The following is a 20,010-nucleotide window of genomic DNA, read 5'->3' as shown; positions in this document are numbered from 1 at the left end:
GGTAATTCGAATTAAATCCAAGTGTAAAGGAGAGTTCTGTGTATGGGTATTTGATAAACTTTGTGGTTGCCATAGTTTAATTAGTATGCCTATTGATTTTGTTCTCTTCCTGCTTCCGTGAGATTGTATAATAGACTTAGCTGTTTGTGTTGTGTTGTTGTTTTTGGTTTTGTTTGGTAAGATTAACTTTTATAAAGGTGGTATAACAGAAGAATCAAATGGATTCCTGATGGAGTTTACTACTGGGCCTGAGAGAATGAGAAAGCTAAAATGTATGGTTTGGGTGTTTTGTAGTTATGTTTTATGATTGTGTTTTGGTTTTGGAGAGGGATTGTTTTGTTTTCTTTTTTAAAATTTTTTTTTTTTTAGTTTTGGGTGGACACAATACCTTTATTTTTTATTTATTCGTATGTGGTGCTGAGGATCCAATCCAGCGCCTCACACGCACTAGGTGTGTGCTCTACCGCTGAGCCACAACCCCAGTCCCTGTTTTGTTTTCTTTGGGGAGTTTTTTTTTTTTTCCTTTGTTATCATTTGTTTTTATTTGAATAGCCCTGTAGAAAACAAAGTATATAACCCTATACCTCACAGAGACAAAATTCTATATTAAAGAGCAAGACACAGTCAAGTGTATGAAGCACTGATTTACAGAGAAATTTTTAAATATCTAATAAAGTTGAAGATGTACATTCCTATTCACCTGTTAATTTAACTAATAATTATAAACTCATTGTCTTACAGATGTTGTTGACCATGTCTTTCAGTGGGTATATAGTTGTTTCAAGAGAGAATATTTACTGCCTTACAGTAATATTATCTTAGTCAGATTCCCATCACTGTGACAAATATCTGAGATAAACAATTTAAAAGGAGGAAAGGTTTATTTTGGCTTACAGTTTCAGAGGTTTCAGTCTATGATCACTTGACCCTGTTGCCTTTGGACCTATGGTGAGGTAGTACTTAATTATCGGGAGCCACATGGTAGAAGAAACTGCTCACCTCATGGCAGCCAAGTATCGAAAAAAGTGAGGAAGGGCCCAGGGTCCCAATATTCCCTTCAAGAGCATGTTCCCTATGACCTTCCACTAGACCCCACATCTTAAAAATTCCCCACTTCACAATAGTGTCTCAGACTGGCAGCCACGCCTTGAGCATTTTAATTTAGGTTGTTTCCAAGTTTTTGCTTTTATTAACAATGACTCCTTGACTGCATTGTCTTCTGGAGTCTAGATGGATAAGACTTAGATATTTGAGAGATTATAATGGCTTACATTTATAGAAAGTTTATTAGGAGTATTTTACTTATGATTTCATTCTTTAATAACACTCTGTTAGGTTTTATTATTATCACTATTTTATAATATTTTTTAAGAATACCTAAGAAAGGTTTTATAGGTAAGGAAACCTAAGAAAGTAACTTGTCTAAGGTCACACAACTAGTAAATAGCAGAATCAGGATTTGAACTCAGAATGTTTTGCTCCAGAACCTGTGCTGTTTATCCACTATGCTACAGAACCTCTCCATGAGAAATAGATATTATCAAAAGTGTAGAGAAACTGGGGTTGGGGCTATAACCCTGTGGCAGAGCTCTTGCCTGGCATGTATGTGACACTGGATTGGATCCTTAGTACCACATAAAAATAAATAAAATAGGGCTGGGATTGTGGCTCAGCGGTAGAACGCTCACCTAGCATGAATGGGACCCCGGTTCGACCCTCAGCACCACATAATAGAGGCATTGTGTTATGTCCATCTACACCTAAAAAAATAAATATTTTAAAAATCCATTTATAAATAAATAAATAAAGGCATACTGTCCATCTACAACTACAAAAAAGTGTAGGGACACTAAAATTTGAGAATAGTAGTATGGTTTGGGAAGAGAAATTTTCCCCCATTTTTATTCTGAGGCAAGAGAATGCTCTAGAAGGAACTGGAATTTATATGATAGAGGAATGAAATATTAGAATTCTACCATTCATTTAATTACAAAAGAGAAACAAGTGTGCTTAATTTTCCATTAAAATGACAGATTATTGCCTTGTATAAATTAGATAATTAAATTATTTTATAATTATTTGCATGTGGTAAATTAGAAACCTTGAAGATTGATTTACAGAAGAAAATTAGGTTTCACCATATTATCCTCAATATTTTTTTTTTAAAAGCTAGAGCTATAACCTGGCGAACAGTGAAGTAAAAGTGTTAGCATTGTATTTGTTCATGATTCATAGATCTTGAAGTAGGAAAGTCATCCCAGAAGTATTATATTAAGTGCTTACAGTGACGTGAAGAGCCATCTGGGCAGTGAGCCAAAATCCTGACATTTGGAGTTGTTCTTCTACGACTTCATAATATATTCACCAAGATTGGTCTCATTTTAACAAAAGTAGATTATTATTCCCAATTCCTCAGCCTAAAAAACAAATTAACTAAAGATGAAAGACCAGAGCTGAGGATATAGCTCATTTAGTAGAGTACTTAACTCTCATTTAAGGCCCTGGGTTCAATCCCTAGCACCATCAAAAATAAATAAATAAATAAAAGATGAAAGACCCATGATTTGAAGGAAGAGATAAACATCATTCTACACATGTGTAGGATAATTATACAATGTATAGTTTAATTTACAATAAAGTACTTCATGATTTAGATTTTGTAGACTGTTGCACATTTTTAAATAATTTTGGCTTTTACATCATTTTCCCATTGATATATAACTAATTTATTTCTTGGTTATAAAAATTTTCTTTTAGTTCGTTAGACATGTGGTAGGTTATAAACAATTATTAACAATTCTTTATAGAGAAACACTTTTTGACCTATACATTATTCTGTACTTGGATGTTGACACTTTGGTTTTCTTAGGAGATTTAACATGTTTGTTGGCTCTATATTTATAATTGTGAGGTTCTCAGAAAGTTCTAAACGTCATTACCCATCCCAATGAAAACAGAGCACTTAGACCAAAATAAGGTGTCTTCATATTTCACAGAAACTATATTTTTTAAAAAAACAAGATATTTTAGTTGGAGGGCTTTGAGAGCTCAGATACAAATACAGTGTTAGAAACTATATTTGCTGCTTGTTGAAAGTGACTAAGAATACATTTCAGCTTTGGATATTAATTAGAGATTTCTTTTTTTTTTTTAATTTTCTGCTCTAGAGATGCTATTGCTGAGATTAGAGCTATTTGTATTGAAGAGATTGGAGTATGGATGAAAATGTATAGTGATGCCTTTCTAAATGACAGTTACCTGAAATACGTTGGCTGGACTCTTCATGACAGGGTAAGTAATATCTTCTAAGCTTTAGAATAGATGCTCGTATCAGTACTAGCATGCTAGGAATCAAAATTGCAATAGTTGATTTTTTAAAAGTTGTAGTAATGGGGTTGGGGTTGTGGCTTAGCGGTAGAGCTCTTGCCTAGCACGGATGAGGCCCTGGGTTCGATCCTCAACACCACATAAAAATAAATAAATAAATAAAGTTATTGTGTCCAACTACAACTAAAAAATAAAAAAATATTTTTTAAAAAATAGTTGTAGTAATATTAAATTTAAAATGATTCAACATAGTAACTGTTTATTTGAAGACCATGATTTAACTTCGAGTCATTGGCCCTTATATAAAAGAGTTTGTCATATTTAGATGCAATGCTATCTTAAATCAAAATGACCTGTTATATCTGAATTTACAGGAGAATGCATATCATATCCCAAGAAGATAATTAGCTCTTTTTCTTACTGGAATAAAAAAATTTCTTGTCTCTTTTAATATGTAAAAACTAAATACCTTTATTATTTTTTTTCTTGTACCAGGAATGGAACCCAGGGCACTTAACCTCTGAGCCACATCTCTATTCCCTTTTTTTATTTTTTTTATTTTGAGACAGGGTATCACTAAGTTGCAGAGGCTTGATTTAAATTTGCGATCCTCTGGGGCTTGGGTTGTGGCTCAGCTGTAGACTGCTCGCCTAGCACGTGCGAGGCGCTGGGTTCGATCCTCAGCACCACATAAAAATAAATAAATAAGGGCTGGTGGTATAGCTCAGTTGGTAGAGTGCTTGTCTAGCATGCATTAGGCCCTGGGTTCAATCCCCAGCACCACACCAAAAATAAATGAATGAATGAAGGAAGGAAGGAATTTAAAAAAAAATTGTGATCCTCCTGCCTCAGCCTCACAGGTTGCTGGGAATAAAAGTGTGCATCACTGCCCCTGGCTAAAAACTAAGTAACATTCATGTTTTGAATTCTCCAGGGTTTTATCACAGTAGAGTGTTTTAAAAGAGTTAAATAGATTTGTTGAAATCTAGAATACTTGGTCTAAAAATGTATTTCTACTTCTAATCTCTTAGAAAGGGTCTGACTTTGACATGAATCCTATATCATCAAGTCCTGAATAAGTAATCTTCAAAATAACCAAGGGTAAGAAGAAAAAACTATGGAAATTTTTATTAAAAAAACAAACAACAACAACAAAAAAAAAACCCTGACATTCTATAGCTCAAACTGCCAGGTATTCATAAACATGAAGATCCACCCCTATCCCTCCACCCCACCCCCCAATACTGGATATTGTTTACCTAGGGCAATACCCATGGTAGGCAGTTGCTCTACTACTAACTTATCCTCTTTTTTTTTTTTACTTTGAGATAGGCTCTCTTTAAGACATCCAGTCTGACCTTGAATTTGAGATCCTCCTGCCTTAGCCTCTCAAGTAGCTGGGATTGTGAGCATGCACCACTGTGCCAAGCAGCAGCATAGAAATTTTATAACAATTTAAATCATAGTGTTAGTATAATAGCTATCAGAAGCCTTTTTTATATATACCTTTATTCATTTTTATGTGGTACTGAGGATCAAACCCATTACCTCACACATGCTAGGCAAGTGCTCTACCAATGAGCTACAACCCCAGCCCAGAAGCTATTTTATTTTTTAAAATGCAATTATAAGGGGCTGGGGATGTGGCACAAGCAGTAGCACGCTTGCCTGGTGTGCGTGAAGCCCGATCCTCAGCACCACATACAAATAAAGATGTTGTGTCCACTGAAAACTAAAAAAATAAATATTGAAATTCTCTCTCTCTCTCTCTCTCTCCCTCTCTCCCTCTCTCCCTCTCTCCCTCTCTCCCTCTCTCCCTCTCTCCCTCTGTCTTTAAAAAAAAAAAATGCAATTATAGGGGCTGGTGTTGTTGCTCAGTGGTAAAAAGCTCATCTAGCACATGCGGGGCCCTGGGTTTCATCCTCAGCACCACATAAAAATAAACGAGTGGAATAAAGGTATTATATTTACAACTAAAAAAATAAATATTTAAAATAAAATTCAATTATATTCTTAGATATTTATTTATTTATTTATACTGGGATTGAACCTAGGGGCACTTCACCATTAAACTATATCCCTAGCCCTTTCTAATTATTTATTTATTTGTTTTAATTATACACACACACACACACACATATTAGTTGTAGATGGACACATTACCTTTATTTTATATGTTTATTTTTATGTGGTGTTAGGGAACGAACCCAGTGCTTTATGCATACTAGGCAAGCTCTCTACCACTGAGCCACAACTCTGGTCCCATCTAATTTTTTATCTTGAGACAATATCTCACGAAGTTGCCTAGGCTGTCCTGGAACTAGTGATCCTCATGCTTTAGCCTCCGCAGTAGCTGGGATTACAATCATGCACCTCCCATGCCTATCTTTTTTTAATTGATGATAAAAATTTGAGATTCTTACCTCTCCCTGTCCCCAGATCATCATTTGAAGGGAAATCTAATTAGTATGTAGTGAGTTTTTTTCTCAAATATATATCTTCTGTAACTATTTTAACATCCTTTTCTTTGCAGTAATAAATCCCAAGCTAGATTCTGTTTGTTTTGTTTTGTGTTTACTCCCTATGTGAAATTGGAACCTTTGCATCTAAGTCCACCTCAAGTTAATCCAACTAGATTTTACTTCACTACGAGAATGTAGAATTATACAGTGCATACTCATCATATATACACACACTCCTATATTCACCAAGACAGTCTCTTTTGTAGGATTGGATTAAAGTTTTGTACTTTTTATTCCCCACCACTACCATCCCAGTTCTTTCCCCTGTTCCCGCAGTAGAGTATTCTTCTGAATTTATGTGACGGTTATCAGTTTTAAAAGAACTTAATGTATGACCACAAATTCTTGGGAAACCAAATTTTTGGTGTTTCTTACCATCAGTTTTTTGTTTTTGTTTTTGTTTTTGTACCAGGAAGTAAACTCAGGGTCACTCAGCCACTGAGCCACATCCTCAGCCCTTTTTTGTATTTAGAGACAAAATAAAATAGCAGTAGTGAGTTTCACCTCACTGTTGCTGAGGCTGGCTTTGAACTCACAATCCTGCTGCATCAGCCTCCCTAGCTGCTGGGATTACAGGTGTGCACAGTCGCACCTGGCCTCTTACCATCAGTTAAAAAATTATTAGACTGCTTTTATAGAAATCCATTGTCTAGGTGAAGGAGGGGAGGTTGATATCCCTTGTACATTGTTGATAAAAACATATGAATATTCAGTGAAATGATTTCTTAAATCTCTATCAGCCTCAATTATTTTATTTTTTAAAGATTGCAAGTATTAAGTAATCCCCTCTACATTTTTCTTTTATCATTCCCACTCTAATCTCTTTTCGTCTTTTTTTCTGAGAATGACAGTCATTGTCTTCCTGTTTCGTTCATCTGATTGAAACTGCACCCTCTTTAACCTGTAGCCTCTGTCTTCAGATTCATCTTATGCCTCTTCCAAATGAGCTGATGAAACCTTTGTCTTGATTTTAGAACTTTGGAGGTTATAACCTCATCTGTTCTCCTGAATAAAACAAACTTTTTAAAATTGTAAGTTTTATGCTGTAAGTTGGTCAACAGAAAGAAAATCTCTAACAACTAAAGTAGTTGTTTCTGTAGGTTCTCTACCTAGCCATTTTATTTCTGCCCTTCATGGTGACGCAGAATGTGCCTAATTTGCCTAATTTTGAAATTGCATTAATAATTTATGTATTTTAGACTTAAATATCTTAAAATCTTTGAGGATTTATGCTCATAATTCTAATTGCCTTGCTCTTATAGTTTATCTGTATTGTTCTGTACTACTTTTGCTTTTACCATGCCTGTTACTCCATTTTCGGTTACTACATATGAGTCAGGATAATTTAAAAAGAAAGGGGTATTTTGACTCACAGTTTAAGAAGCCTAAGAGCATGACCTTGGCATCTGCATGGTTTCTGGTAAGGGCTTCACAGCAGTTGGTTTGTAAAGAAGAGGAAAAGCAAGTAGAATTCCCACAATAGCTAACCCATTTCTGCCAGAGAAACATTCATCCACTTATAAAGGCAGACCTTCTCACCACCTTTCAAACTCTCACATTAGAGACCAAGCTTCCACCTGAGTTTTCAGCAGGAAAAAACTATGCCCAAACCATAGCACCTGTGTGTACATTTATTTTATACCTCTTAGTATATGCTAATCCCCATATCAGAATCTTTGTAGTGTTTAACAATCTATATTTCTTTAACCCACCTTATTTCTTCTCTTTCTTTTGACTCATCCTGAATCCTGTTTCTCATAAAGTTGCCAAAACTGTCCCTCTCAAGGGAATCTTCTCTCTACCCCTGTACTCCTGCCACATACTAACACATACCTTTTTGGACAGTCCACTTGAATTTAGTTCTTCTTAACTCTTTCACAGTATTTCCATTTAAATATTCTCCTGGGAGCATAAATTATTGTTCCTTAAAGATATAACTCATTTCAAACCCATGTTTACCATTATTTATGCAATATTGTTATACCACTTGATGTTTCTTACAGAAGTGTTTTGCACAAATGTTAAAAAAGAATCTCTTTGAATAAAGAATCTCTGTTAATACCCAATTCTCTCCTCTAACAAATCATTTTATCCTTGATGCTTTTATTTTCTTATTTATGTAGTTATTAAAAAATATTTATTGAGCAGTTAATAAGCACTAGATGCTGTGTTAAACAGCATTTATATTTGAATAAAATTTTCTTGTAATGGGAAAACAATAAAGCATTAAGTGTACTATAATAGAAATAACTGCAGAGCATAGTAGAGCACTTAGCAAAAAAGCAATTGGGAATTTTCATTCCAGCAACAGGTTGTTTTCCAGTTTTCTGAAGTGCTTTCATGAATACCACCTTACCTTATTTAATTTTTAAGGTCCTGTGGTATAGGCAGGACACATGATAGGTAAAGAAACGAGACTTGGGAGGAGAGATGGTTGCTTGGGAATTTTGCTGGACAGGTGAAAATGAAACTCAATTCATGTCCTTACTATATCTATATCCATAGGTAATGGTATCAAAAGAATTGTTGAGCAGCTAATATGCACTAGGTGCTGTGTTAAACAGCATTCATATTTGAAGATTTTATTTTATTTTTTAATCTGTGGGGTTTTTGAAGAGGATATTGGAGAACGAACACAGGAGTGCTTTATCACTGAACTATAATCCCTTACCCTTTTTATTTTTGGAGACAAGGTCTTGTTAAGTTTTTTAGGGCCTTGCTAAATTGCTGAGGCTGGCCTTGAACCTGTGGTCCTCCTGCCCAGCCTCCCAGGTCACTGGAATTACTGACATGCACCACATTTCCAGCTTATAATTTTTACTGTGTGAACTTGGATGTATTAATTTCATTTTTCTTGGCATTGATGTCAAGTCTATGGTTAGGGAAAAGTCAGTCATGCTATCTTACATCTGAGGTTGTGACTGTACATTGAGACAACTATCTTCAGCCTTTTACTCATCCATTGTTGATCTTTTCTCATTATATATGTTATATAATACTTTCATCATTGACTTTCCACTTATCTTCCCTCCCGGAAGACCATATCCTTTGAGCCAGTTCTGTAAATCCCCAATTGTTACACTTGAACCTTGCTACTCTTTACAGTACTGTGCTCTGTCCCAGTTCATTTTTTGTTGCTATAACCATACTCGATTCTGGGTGGTTTATTTTTAAAAGTGGGTTTATTTAGCACATATATGGGGGGCTCAAAGTCCAAGATCAAGCAGCACCATCTAGTCAGCCCCTGTTGAGGACCTTCTTGTTACACCATGGCAAATGATCGCATAGTAGAAGTGGGTGTGAGAGAGTTTGCAAGGTAAAAGAAAAAGTACAGGGAGGAGTCAGGCTCTCTATTACAACCCAGCCTCTTAGGAACTAATCCACTCCTACCAGACCAGCATTAGTGCCTTCACAAGGGTGGACCCTATTCACTTAACCTCCCACTAGTCTCCACTTCTTACCTGTTTACCACCTTTTAATACCATTACGTGGGGATCTGGGGACCAAACTCCTAGCAAATGAAGTTTTAGGAAAGAAACTATATCCAAACCATAGTATGTTCCTCTTGCATTGAATGATTAGGTGATACTGCCTTATCTGCTGTTTTGTGATCTTATCTATGAAGAGATTTAACCTTAACCTAAGTGGAAATTTCTGTAGATCATGATGAGGGCTGCTAGCATTGTCCTTAAGATACCTGCCAAAATTTAAACTTCCACAGTCTTTCAATAAAGGGATGGATAGGGAGGAATCATGCCTCCTCTACCAAGGGGTATGAGTCATTTTTAGGCTCACAAATTCAGAAGAAACTAAGAATTAAAGGTCCTCACCTACATCCACCCAGATATTTTTTAGACCCCGCTTCTTTCCTATCATAGTTCTGATTTTGTCATAGGAAAATTGATTAAATTTCAAAAAAAAAAATGGCAGCACTATCCTTGAACTGGCAATTTAATGGCCTGATCTTATTATTTTTTCTCTTTAGGATCATAGTACAATATAGCAGCAAATACTTAGTTCCACAGTCCTTAAAGTTAACTGTTATTCACCCTGCTTCCTCAAATGTCAGAATGGTGTACAAGTTAATAGTGCACATTCTTTTTCACCCACAGGTAAAAACCCTAGCAAAATACAATACTGTTCTGTGTCAGAAATTGTCAGTACTTATCACCATTGGATTCTTCCTCATAACAATCCAGTCTTCAAGTAATCCAACCTCAGAATCTCATCAAAAAAGTTAGATCACATTCCCTAGAAGCCAAACCTGAGGAATTATTGTGCTAACAGTATAGTTGTGTGTCTTAACAATGGGGATATGTTCTGAAAGATGTGTCACCTGGCCATTTTTTCAGTGAATAAACACAATAACTGCATTTGACTAATCACAAGATTTTGTAAAGCTGCTGTGAGCTAAACATAGTATATTATTTTATAATAAACTTTTTGCCTTTAAGCAGATATATATTCTAAAATAATGATAAAGCATATAGCAGGTGCATAAGCTAGTAAGTCATTTACTATTATTGTCAAATATTATATACTGTGCATAATTGTATATGCATAGTAGGTTTGTTTACACCAGCATCAACACAAACACATGAGTAATAAGTTCTGCCATGATGTTATGATGACTACAGTGTCCCTAGATACTAGGAATTTTTCAATTCCATTGTATCTTCTGGGATCACCTTTGTATATGTAGTCCCTGATTGAGCAAAACATTGTTTTGTAGCACATGATTAGGTTTGTACTCAGGAGTATCTTATTGGAAAATATGATAAAGCAGGAAACAGCCCAACAGGTGGTTTCAGAATAAGTCTAGACTCTGCACAATCTCACAACGAATAAATTACATCTCAAAGTTTGTCCTGCCAGAGTTAAACAGTTAGGCTGTTTTACCATTATGTCTTTCTACTCTGGTTATGGGCATTAGTCTGGGAAAGGTGAGAGTGGAGTGGAGTGAATAGGAAAGGTGAAACATAACCTCTTAGGAATTTCTGTGCCAGGTGGGTCTTTTCAACCATGGTGGTTTCTTCAGAGAAAGGTGTGTATAGGAATCATTAGCAGTTGACATAGGCTGAAGAATTAACAAGTAAAGGGAGTTTGGGTGGAGTATTAATTGCACCTGGTATAAACACTTCAGATTTCTCCTACATGCTATAACTAACCTTAACAGATAATATCACTTCATTCACTGCTGTGCTATTAGTAGTTGAATTAGCTTGCAAGAGGGTGATTATACACACTTCTCCATGAATGAGTTCAATGATAGTTCATTGGTAGTTCAGTATCATCTATGGAAGGTGTATTTATGTTACGGATCTTTGCATGCGTAACAAAGTGTGCCCTGTTCCCCAGAATGAGTTACTAAATCTTTTACCAGCATATCCCTGTACTTAGACGTGTGTGTGCGTGCGCTTTGGGGATTTTGTTTTGTTTTGTTTTGTCTTGTTTTGTTTTTGGAGGGGCAACTGGCATTGAACTGAGAAGCACTCAACCACTGAGCCACTTCCCCAGCCCTAATTTGTATTTTATTTAGCAACAAGATCTCATTGAGTTGCTTATTGCCTTGCTTTTGTATATGTAGTCCCTGATTGAGAGATGTGGGATGTGGCTCAGTGGTTGAGTGTTCAATCCCCCGTACCAAAAAAAAAAAAAATTAATCTCTTGAATCCTTTGAGAGTGTTGACTAAATTTCTAGATGATGCCATACACATTCTGTTTACACTGTGATTGCCAACAACCTTTACTCTTAATTAGTGACTTTATATTAAAGATATTCTTCTAGTAACTCGCACCCCCAGGACTCTACACTGTGTCATTTTCCCAGTGTTTTAAACATTCTGCTGTTTATCTGTTTCCTTACTACTCTCCTTGGAATGTAAAAGGCATCCAGTAAATACTTGTTGCATGAATAAATGATAACTTTAATATGAAATTAAGTTTTGCCACAGGATTATTCTATAATTACATATAGAAAAAAATGAGCATTCCCTTCTCTAATTATGATCATAAGTTAAAAATTCTAAGTATCACCGAATAATATGAGAGATACTCATTATATGGTCAGAGTTGATAAATGTTTGACACAGTTATATTCACAAGAAACTAAGGGATTTTCAATGTATTTTTAAATGACTAAACTGAAATTATTTTATTCTTCATAAAGACTTCAGTATTTTTATTATAATCTTTGTGGCATGGAATTAACTGCTTCTTTTGTGTTTTTATTTGTATCTCTGAAGCAAGGGGAAGTCAGACTGAAGTGTTTGAAAGCTCTACAGAGTCTATATACCAATAGAGAATTATTTCCCAAACTGGAGCTATTCACTAACCGATTCAAGGTAAGCATTAAGAACAGTGAGATTATTATTTTTCATAGTACCTACATTATTTCTCATTATAACCTTGTACTTATAGCTAGTTTATCAAATGACATTACTGTAATAAGTGTTTAATTCCTGTTCTTTACTACATATTCTTTAAATAAACCCGCCTGAAATAAATGAGTCAGTATCTACTTTACCACAAATACACACAAGAGTTCTTGTTTCCTTAAAAATGTCTTTCTTGTTTAAAATTATTTCTTTATATATCTTCTTTAATGAATGTATTAATTTTGTAACTAAAGGTTTCCCTGTCACAGTGTTCTGGGAATGCCAGTTGATGAGAAAGATTTTAAATTACAAACATTCTAGCATCTCCTTTGTGAGAGTAGAACTATGAGAATATGATTTCAAGAATAAAGTTTTGCATTTAACCTATCATTAGTGTGGCACATATGCCTCAGAATACATAATCTTAAGTCTTTCTCAGCTTTTTTATATTTATGGTTTATTTTTTTATAACTATTTTTTTAGGATCGCATTGTATCAATGACACTTGACAAAGAATATGATGTTGCAGTGGAAGCTATTCGATTGGTTACTCTAATACTTCAGTGAGTTTATTTTTTAATATTTTGATATTTTATTGCCCTTTTCTCTGCATTATTGATATCCTTTTGTATATAAAGCCCTTAAATATATTTATCACTTCAGGTTCTACTTTTAATACCTTAAGGTTTTGTTCCAAACAAAGTATTCTTTTTTTTTTTTTTTTTTTGATTGTGTGTGGATTTGTTTTGTTTTTGTTTTTCATTTTGACTGTTGTCTCTTTCCTCCATATTAAAGTTCTTTCATACAATCTAGAGAAAATACCAATGAAAGAAGTCTTCAAAAGAAAGATCTCTCAAAAGGGATAGATTTTTCAAATAGGCTTTTTGGAATGTATGTAAAACCAAAAGATAGGAAATAAAGCAGGTAATTGTTTTATTTACAAAATGATCAAAAATAGATTTTAAAATAGCAATTTTAAGAAAGCTATTTAAGAAAAATAGCTTTTTCGTTACAAGTTTGACTATAAAAATAGAATCTGTAAGAGAATGTGATTTCTAGCAAAATTGTTACACATTCTTCTCTATATACTTTATAATGACACACCTGTCATGAACTAAATAGCTATACAGGGGTCTACTGATGCTTGAGTTCTTTATACCTTTTTGCCTTTATACCATGCTTTTTATTATTTTGGCTTTATAATATATTTTAAAATCCAGCCTCTTCTCTTATTGGTAGATTCTCTGGTCTATTTAAAATCCTTTTTTCTATGATAAGAATTTTTAAAATATACTTGTCAGTTGCTTCAAAATTTTGGTTAGTATTTTAAATATTAGAACTTCATGGAATTTAGGAGAAAATGGAAGTTTTTATTATATTATATCATTTATTCATGAAAAGATGCATTTCTTTGTTGATATCATTAGGTCTTATACATAGAGCTCAATTTTCCATGGTGATCTTCTGTGTTATTTAGTATATGTTAATTCTTTAAAACTTTGTAGTTTTATTGCTATATAATTGGTATTTAGTATTTTCTACTTCTTGTTTTGGTGGGTTTCTTATGTTTTGAGACAGGGTCTCACTAAGTTGCTTAGGGCCTCACTAATTGGTTGAGTCTGGCCTCAAACTTGCTATCCTCCTACCTCTGCCTCCTGAGTTGCTTGGATTATAGGCCATGATGCCTAGCTTCTACGTGGTTGTTGCTGAGGTGTAGAAACCTTCAATTTTTATGTTAGTTTTATAGTTATACTGGATTAGAACTCTCATTTCTTCTGATGTTTTGTTCATTCTGTTTACTTGTACTATGTAAGTTACATTATTTGCAAACAATTTCAGTTCCTAACCTTACAAGTTTTCATCTCTTGTCAAATTGCATAACCAGTTCCTTTATTACTATTAACAGTGTCACTGATAGAAGACAGTTTTGTTCTTGTTCTGGGGAGGCAATTAAAGTTTTTAGTTTCTGTGATTTCTGTGGTATCTTTTGGTCCATGATAAAATGTTTCCTTTGTATATGAATTTCCTGAGATTTTCCCATTATCCACTAATGAACCTGAGTTAAATTAATAAATCTGTCTAGTGGTAAGCACCCCTTGCATTTCTAGAATAAATTCTATTTGAACATGATACAGTTCTGTTTTGTTTAAATACAGTATTAAATACACATCTGTTATCATTAATAAATTTGACATTTTAGAATTAAATTTATTTTTTAAGCACATACATAAAAACAAAAATTGTATGGGGCTAAAGATATGACTCAATTATAACTCAGTTATCTACTCAATGGTAGAATGTTTGCCTAACATGTGAAAGGCCTTGGGTTTGATCCCCATCACCACAAAAAAAGAGTATAAATAAATGTAAATAAAATTGTACATAGTAATCGGGTAGCATGATATTTTGGTACATGTCTAATGTTGAAATTAGGTTAAATATGTGGATCTCCTCAAACATTTATCATTTCTTTACTTTGAAAATCCTTTCCTCTTTTTGAAGTAAATATATACATTATCCTTATCTATAGTCATCCTGCTGTCCCATGTTAAACTTGAACATCTGTGTAACTAACTCAGTAGCCATTTATTGGGGTCTCTTCACCCTTCCCTTTCTCTTAATCTCCCCAGCCTCTCCTAAATACCATTCTGCCCTCAACTTCTACATCAGGGTTTTTTGTTTTTTTTTTTTTTTTTTTTACATTCCACATATATGCCTGGCTTATTTCACCTAACTCTAGTTCTATCATCCTTTTTCATGGCTGAATTGTTTCCTTTTTGTATATATATCACCTTTTCTTTCTCCATTTTTAGTTGATAGACACTTTGATTGCTTCCATTTCTTGGCTATTGTGAGTAGTGCTGCAGTGAACCTGAGTATAGACGTCCTCTTCCATGTAGGGATTTTATTTCCTTAGAATATATACTCAGTAGGGGGTAGATATATGATCTATATTTGTAGATCATATGGTAGTTATGTTTTTAATTTTTTTTAAGTTGTACTGGACCAAATATCTTTATTTATTTATTTATTTATTTATTTATTTTTATGTGGTGCTGAGGATTGAACCTAGTGCCCTACCAGTGCCAAGCAAGCTCTCTACCACTGAGCTACAACCCCAGCTCTGTTTTTAATTTTTTGAAGGAATATACATACTGTTTTCTACAAGGACTGAACTAATTTACATTCCCACTAACAGTATGAGTTTCCTTAACTCTTACCAACACTTGATATCTTTAGTCTTTTTGATAGTAGCCATCTTACTAGGATGAGTTGACAACCTTTTGTTGTGGTGGTGGTGGCGGTGTTGTTGTTGTTGTTGTTGTTTTGCACTACTGGTGATTGAACCCAAGGATGTTTTACTGCTGAGCCACATCCCTGGGTTTTTTTTTTATTTTTCATTTTGAGACAGGGTCTTTTTAAATTGCTGAGACTAGCCTCAAGCTTCTGATCTTCCTGTCTCACCCTCCCAAGTTTCTAGGATTATAGCCCAATTTTAATCAGACTGGATTTTTACTGTTGGAGTTTTTGAAGTTTATTGTAAGTTCTGGATATTAACCTCTTATCAGGTATATAGTTTGGATATACTTCCTCCCATTCTATATGTTGTACATCTCTTTACTGTACCTTTGCTGTACAAACACTTAGTAGTTTAATGTAATACCATTTGGCTTTTATTTCCTGTACTTTTCTGCTCTTGTTTCCTCTGCTCTTGGGGTCCTCTCCAGAATATTCTTGGCCTTTCCAATATCCCTCAAACACTTCCCCTGTTTTGTTTTATCGATTTCATGTCTTATATAAGTCTTTTAGTCCATGTACAGTTGAATTTTTTAAAATTTTATTTATTTTATTCATTTTAGTTACTGATGGACCTTTATTTTTTATTTATATGTGGTGCTGAGAATGAAATCCAGTGCCATACATATTTGAGGCAAGCACTCTGCCACTGAGCCACAACCCCAGCTCCTACAATTGATTTTTGAAATGGGTGGGAAATGGGGGTCTCATTTTATTCTGTGTGTGGATATCCAATTTTCCTAGTACCATTTACTGAAAATACCATCTCTTCTCCCATGTGTATTCTTTGGATCTTTGTTGAAAGTTAGTTGACTATCGATGCTTGTGTTTACTTCTAGTCTATTTTGTTCCATTGGTCTATGTCTCTTTTTTTTACCAGTCCTGTGTTGTTTTGATTACTACAGCTTTATAATTTATTTTGAAGTCAGGTAATATAATGTCTCCTGCTTTGTTCTTTTTACTGAAGATTGCTTTGGATATTGGTGGCATTTTTTGAACCCATACAAATTTTAGTGCTATTTTTCTAGTTCTGTTGAGAATGTCATTGGTACTTTGATAGGGATTGCACTGAATCTGTTGATCACTTTGGGCGGTATAGACATTTTTAAAACACTAATTCTTTCAACCCATGAACCAGGGGATCTCTTTTCATTTACATGTGCCCTCTTCAGTTTCTTTCACTGGCATTTTATAGATTGCATTGTAGAAATCTTTCACCTTTTTGTTAAACTTATCCTTTTGTATTTTACCATTTTTTGTAAGTATTATAAATGGGATTACTGTGTTGATTCCTATTTCAGATAATTTGCTGTTGGTGTATAGCAGTGCTGCTGAAGGTTTTTTTTTTTTTAATGATGATTTTGTATTCTGCAACTTTGCTGAGTTAATTTATTAGTTGTAATTGTTTTCTTCCAGCAGAGTGTTTAGGTTTTGTTGTTGATTTTATGTATAAGAGGAGGTTAGTCAGTGGTAAAGCATTTGCCTAAGATCGTGTCATCTGCAAACAGTGACAGTTTGATGATGACTTTTTCAGTTTGGATGCCCTTTATTTCTTTCTCTTGCCTAATTGCTCTGGCTAGAGTTTTGTTTTGTTTTTTAATTTTATTTTTTAAATTTCTTCTAATTAGTTATGCATGACAGTAGAATAGATTTTGATACATTGTACACAATGTGGCACAACTTCTTCTTCCTTTGGCTGAACATGGTATAGAATCACACTGGTAGTGTAATCATACATGTATAGGGTAGTAATGTCCGTTTCATTCCACCATCCTTCACATTATCACACCCTCTCCTCTCACTCCCCTCTGCACAGTCAAAATTTCCTTCATTCGGGATTCCACCTCTTGGGTCCCCTTCTTCCTCCGGGAGAAGTCTTTTCTGCTGTCCTTTAATAAACTTCTAATTTCTACTCTGAAAGAAAAAAAAATTTCCTTCATTCTTCCATAACCCCCACCTCCATTATGGATTAGCATCCACTTATCAAAGAAAACATTCAGTCTTTGCTGTTTCTGGTTTGGCTTATTTCACATAGCATGATATTCTCCAGCCCCATCCGTTCACCTGCAAATGCCATAATTTCATTTTCCTTTAGGGAGTAGTATTCCATTGTGTGTGTGTGTGTGTGTGTGTGTGTGTGTGTGTGTGTGTGTGTGTGTATGTGTATGTATATATATATATATATCACATTTTCTTTATCCATTCATCTGATGAAGGGCATCTAGGTTGGTTCCGTAGTTGAGCTATTGTGAATTGAGCTGCTATAAACTACTTTACCACATCCCCAGCTTTTTTCACTTTTTATTTTAAGACAGGATCTTGCTAAGTTGCTTAAGTCCTTGCTAAATTGCTGAGGCTTATCTTTAACTTGTGATTCTCTTCCCTCAGCATCCTGAATTGATGGGATTACATGCATGCACCACCATACCCTGTTTTAAGCTATTGTGCTAATTGTTTTATACCATAATGAAATTGTGCAGAGAATGACCTGTACAAAACACAATAAATTGTTCAAAGATTAGTCTGTTCCCTTTGCAAGGACTGAAGAATTCAGTATTTGGTATTCAAAATTTAGTCTTCAGTCTTCATTTTTGGATGAATCATTGGGTATGTGTCACAATCTATGCTTTTAACCAGATTTTAATAGAAAAATAGCGGTTTGACCCAGTTGGATGTTGAAAAAATGTTTGGTTTCATGTATCACATAATACAAAATTGCTCCCCAAGAAGTAATACCAGGTGGAGTTATACATCTTGTCAAACTCCTTAATATGGGTTGAAGTATTCTTTTCCATATTTCTCCAACACCTCAATAGTGTACTCCATCAGATCCGGTTGTATCTTTCCTGTATGTCCGTTATTTTTGGTTACTGCCTTGCCACACATAGTTACTTTGGAGCAGGATCTGGCTGACTGAAATAGGAGAGGTAATGGCATGGTTTGGGATCAGAGGGAACTGCCATTATTACTGAAACCATGGCACATCTCTGTTTTCCAGTTTTATTATAGAGAACTCAATAGTATATTTTTGTTTTCCACAAAAAAAAAAAAAGTTTAAAGCTTTCCTTTCTATTTTATTCTGTTATCTCAGAATATGTTCTGAATGTTCTGGTCAATTCTTTGTATTTTATTAATATGTTTAGAAACATTAGAGCTGAGGAGGTTAGTCAGTGTTAAAGCATTTGCCTAATATGCACAATGCCCTGAGTTTGATCCCTGGCACTACAAAATAAGTAAATAAAAACAATATATATACACATATTGCATATAATTGTATACATATTTATTTTGCTGAATTTATACATTGTTTCATTCATATTATTTCCTGTCTACTTTTTAAGGATAATGTATAAAAGTCTTATAATTGTTGCCTTACCTTTCCTCCTGAATGTTGATCATAAAATATTTTTCATAATCAATTATGAAGAGTTTTATTTCCCCTCTAAAATCTATTTTAAAATATTTGCCCTTAGGTTTTCTGGTGAATTTGACCAGCTATTGATACCTTTGCGCTGAAAAATACAGTATCCTGACATTCTAACCACTCATATATTTCAGTGGTATTGTCTGGAATTTGAGATGAGATCTGTATCATTAGACTGTATGTATATATATCTGGCTGTCTGCCTTTTTTATTTAGTTTCAGTACTTGATCATTTAGACAGCTCGTTTGTTTTTTACTTTGATAATTCTTCTTCCTTTTTTTCCAGCAGAGTAATTATTTCAGTCTCCAAAGATTATCTAAATAAGTTAGATTTCTACCTTCAAGGGTGTTTTCAAACCTTCTAAGACTTGTATGTCTGGAAAAATTCTACTTTTCCCACAAATGTACAAGATTGAGTGGTTTTATAAGTGCGTAGATTCTATTCCCAGTAGGGTTGGTGGGGAATGAATGAATAAACTACTGGGTTAGAAATGAGTGAGAATAGAGTTGTAAAGAAAATATAGAATTTGAGCTGGGGTTGTGGCTCAGTGGCAGAGTGCTTGCCTTGCACATATGAGACACTGGGTTCAATCCTCGGCACCACGTATAAAAAAATAAATAAACTAAAGACATTGTGTCTATATATAACTGCATGTTTATTAAGGGTGGAAAGAAATTGTTAACACTATAGTTCTGTCAGATATTCTAAATGCATTGGAGACATTGGTGCTTTTGTGAATTCCTCATAGATCTCTACAACTCCTGGCATTTATGTTTTCTGTGTGGAAGTTGTTTGCCCTAAAGGTAGTTCTATTGGGTAGAGTCTTTTAAATCTATTCAGAAATGTTCCTTTTCAATATTACATACATGGCCTAAAGGAAATCAAGACCATTCGTGAATGGTTGAAGTACTATGCACTCCCTGGTATCCATACACTCTTGTTTCTCCTACTGTGGACTGCTCCACAAACATTTTATCTTTAGAACTCTTTAATCCCTGCACTAGATACTAGTTTCTAAAATTTCTTATAATTTTAAAGAATATTCATAACGTTTTCATTGAA

The 20,010-nt window shown here is 34.4% G+C and overlaps 1 protein-coding gene across 5 annotated transcripts in view; it reads left to right on the top strand.

Annotated features, from left to right (window-relative positions):
* Stag1 (STAG1 cohesin complex component) overlaps positions 1–20,010 on the top strand; it is a 372,311-nt gene that overhangs the window by 263,991 nt on the left and 88,310 nt on the right. For all 5 annotated transcript variants that reach the window (XM_077795277.1, XM_077795281.1, XM_077795278.1 and 2 more), the window contains 3 exons: positions 3,168–3,291; positions 12,095–12,193; positions 12,710–12,789. In XM_077795277.1, coding sequence (XP_077651403.1) covers positions 3,168–3,291; positions 12,095–12,193; positions 12,710–12,789 — 303 coding nt within the window. The remainder of the gene's footprint in view (positions 1–3,167; positions 3,292–12,094; positions 12,194–12,709; positions 12,790–20,010) is intronic.

The sequence above is a fragment of the Urocitellus parryii genome, chromosome 2 (genome assembly GCF_045843805.1).
Source record: "Urocitellus parryii isolate mUroPar1 chromosome 2, mUroPar1.hap1, whole genome shotgun sequence".
Taxonomy (NCBI): Eukaryota; Metazoa; Chordata; class Mammalia; order Rodentia; family Sciuridae; genus Urocitellus; species Urocitellus parryii.
Note: the sequence above shows the minus strand (reverse complement) of the source record. Positions and strands in the feature narration are given on the sequence as shown.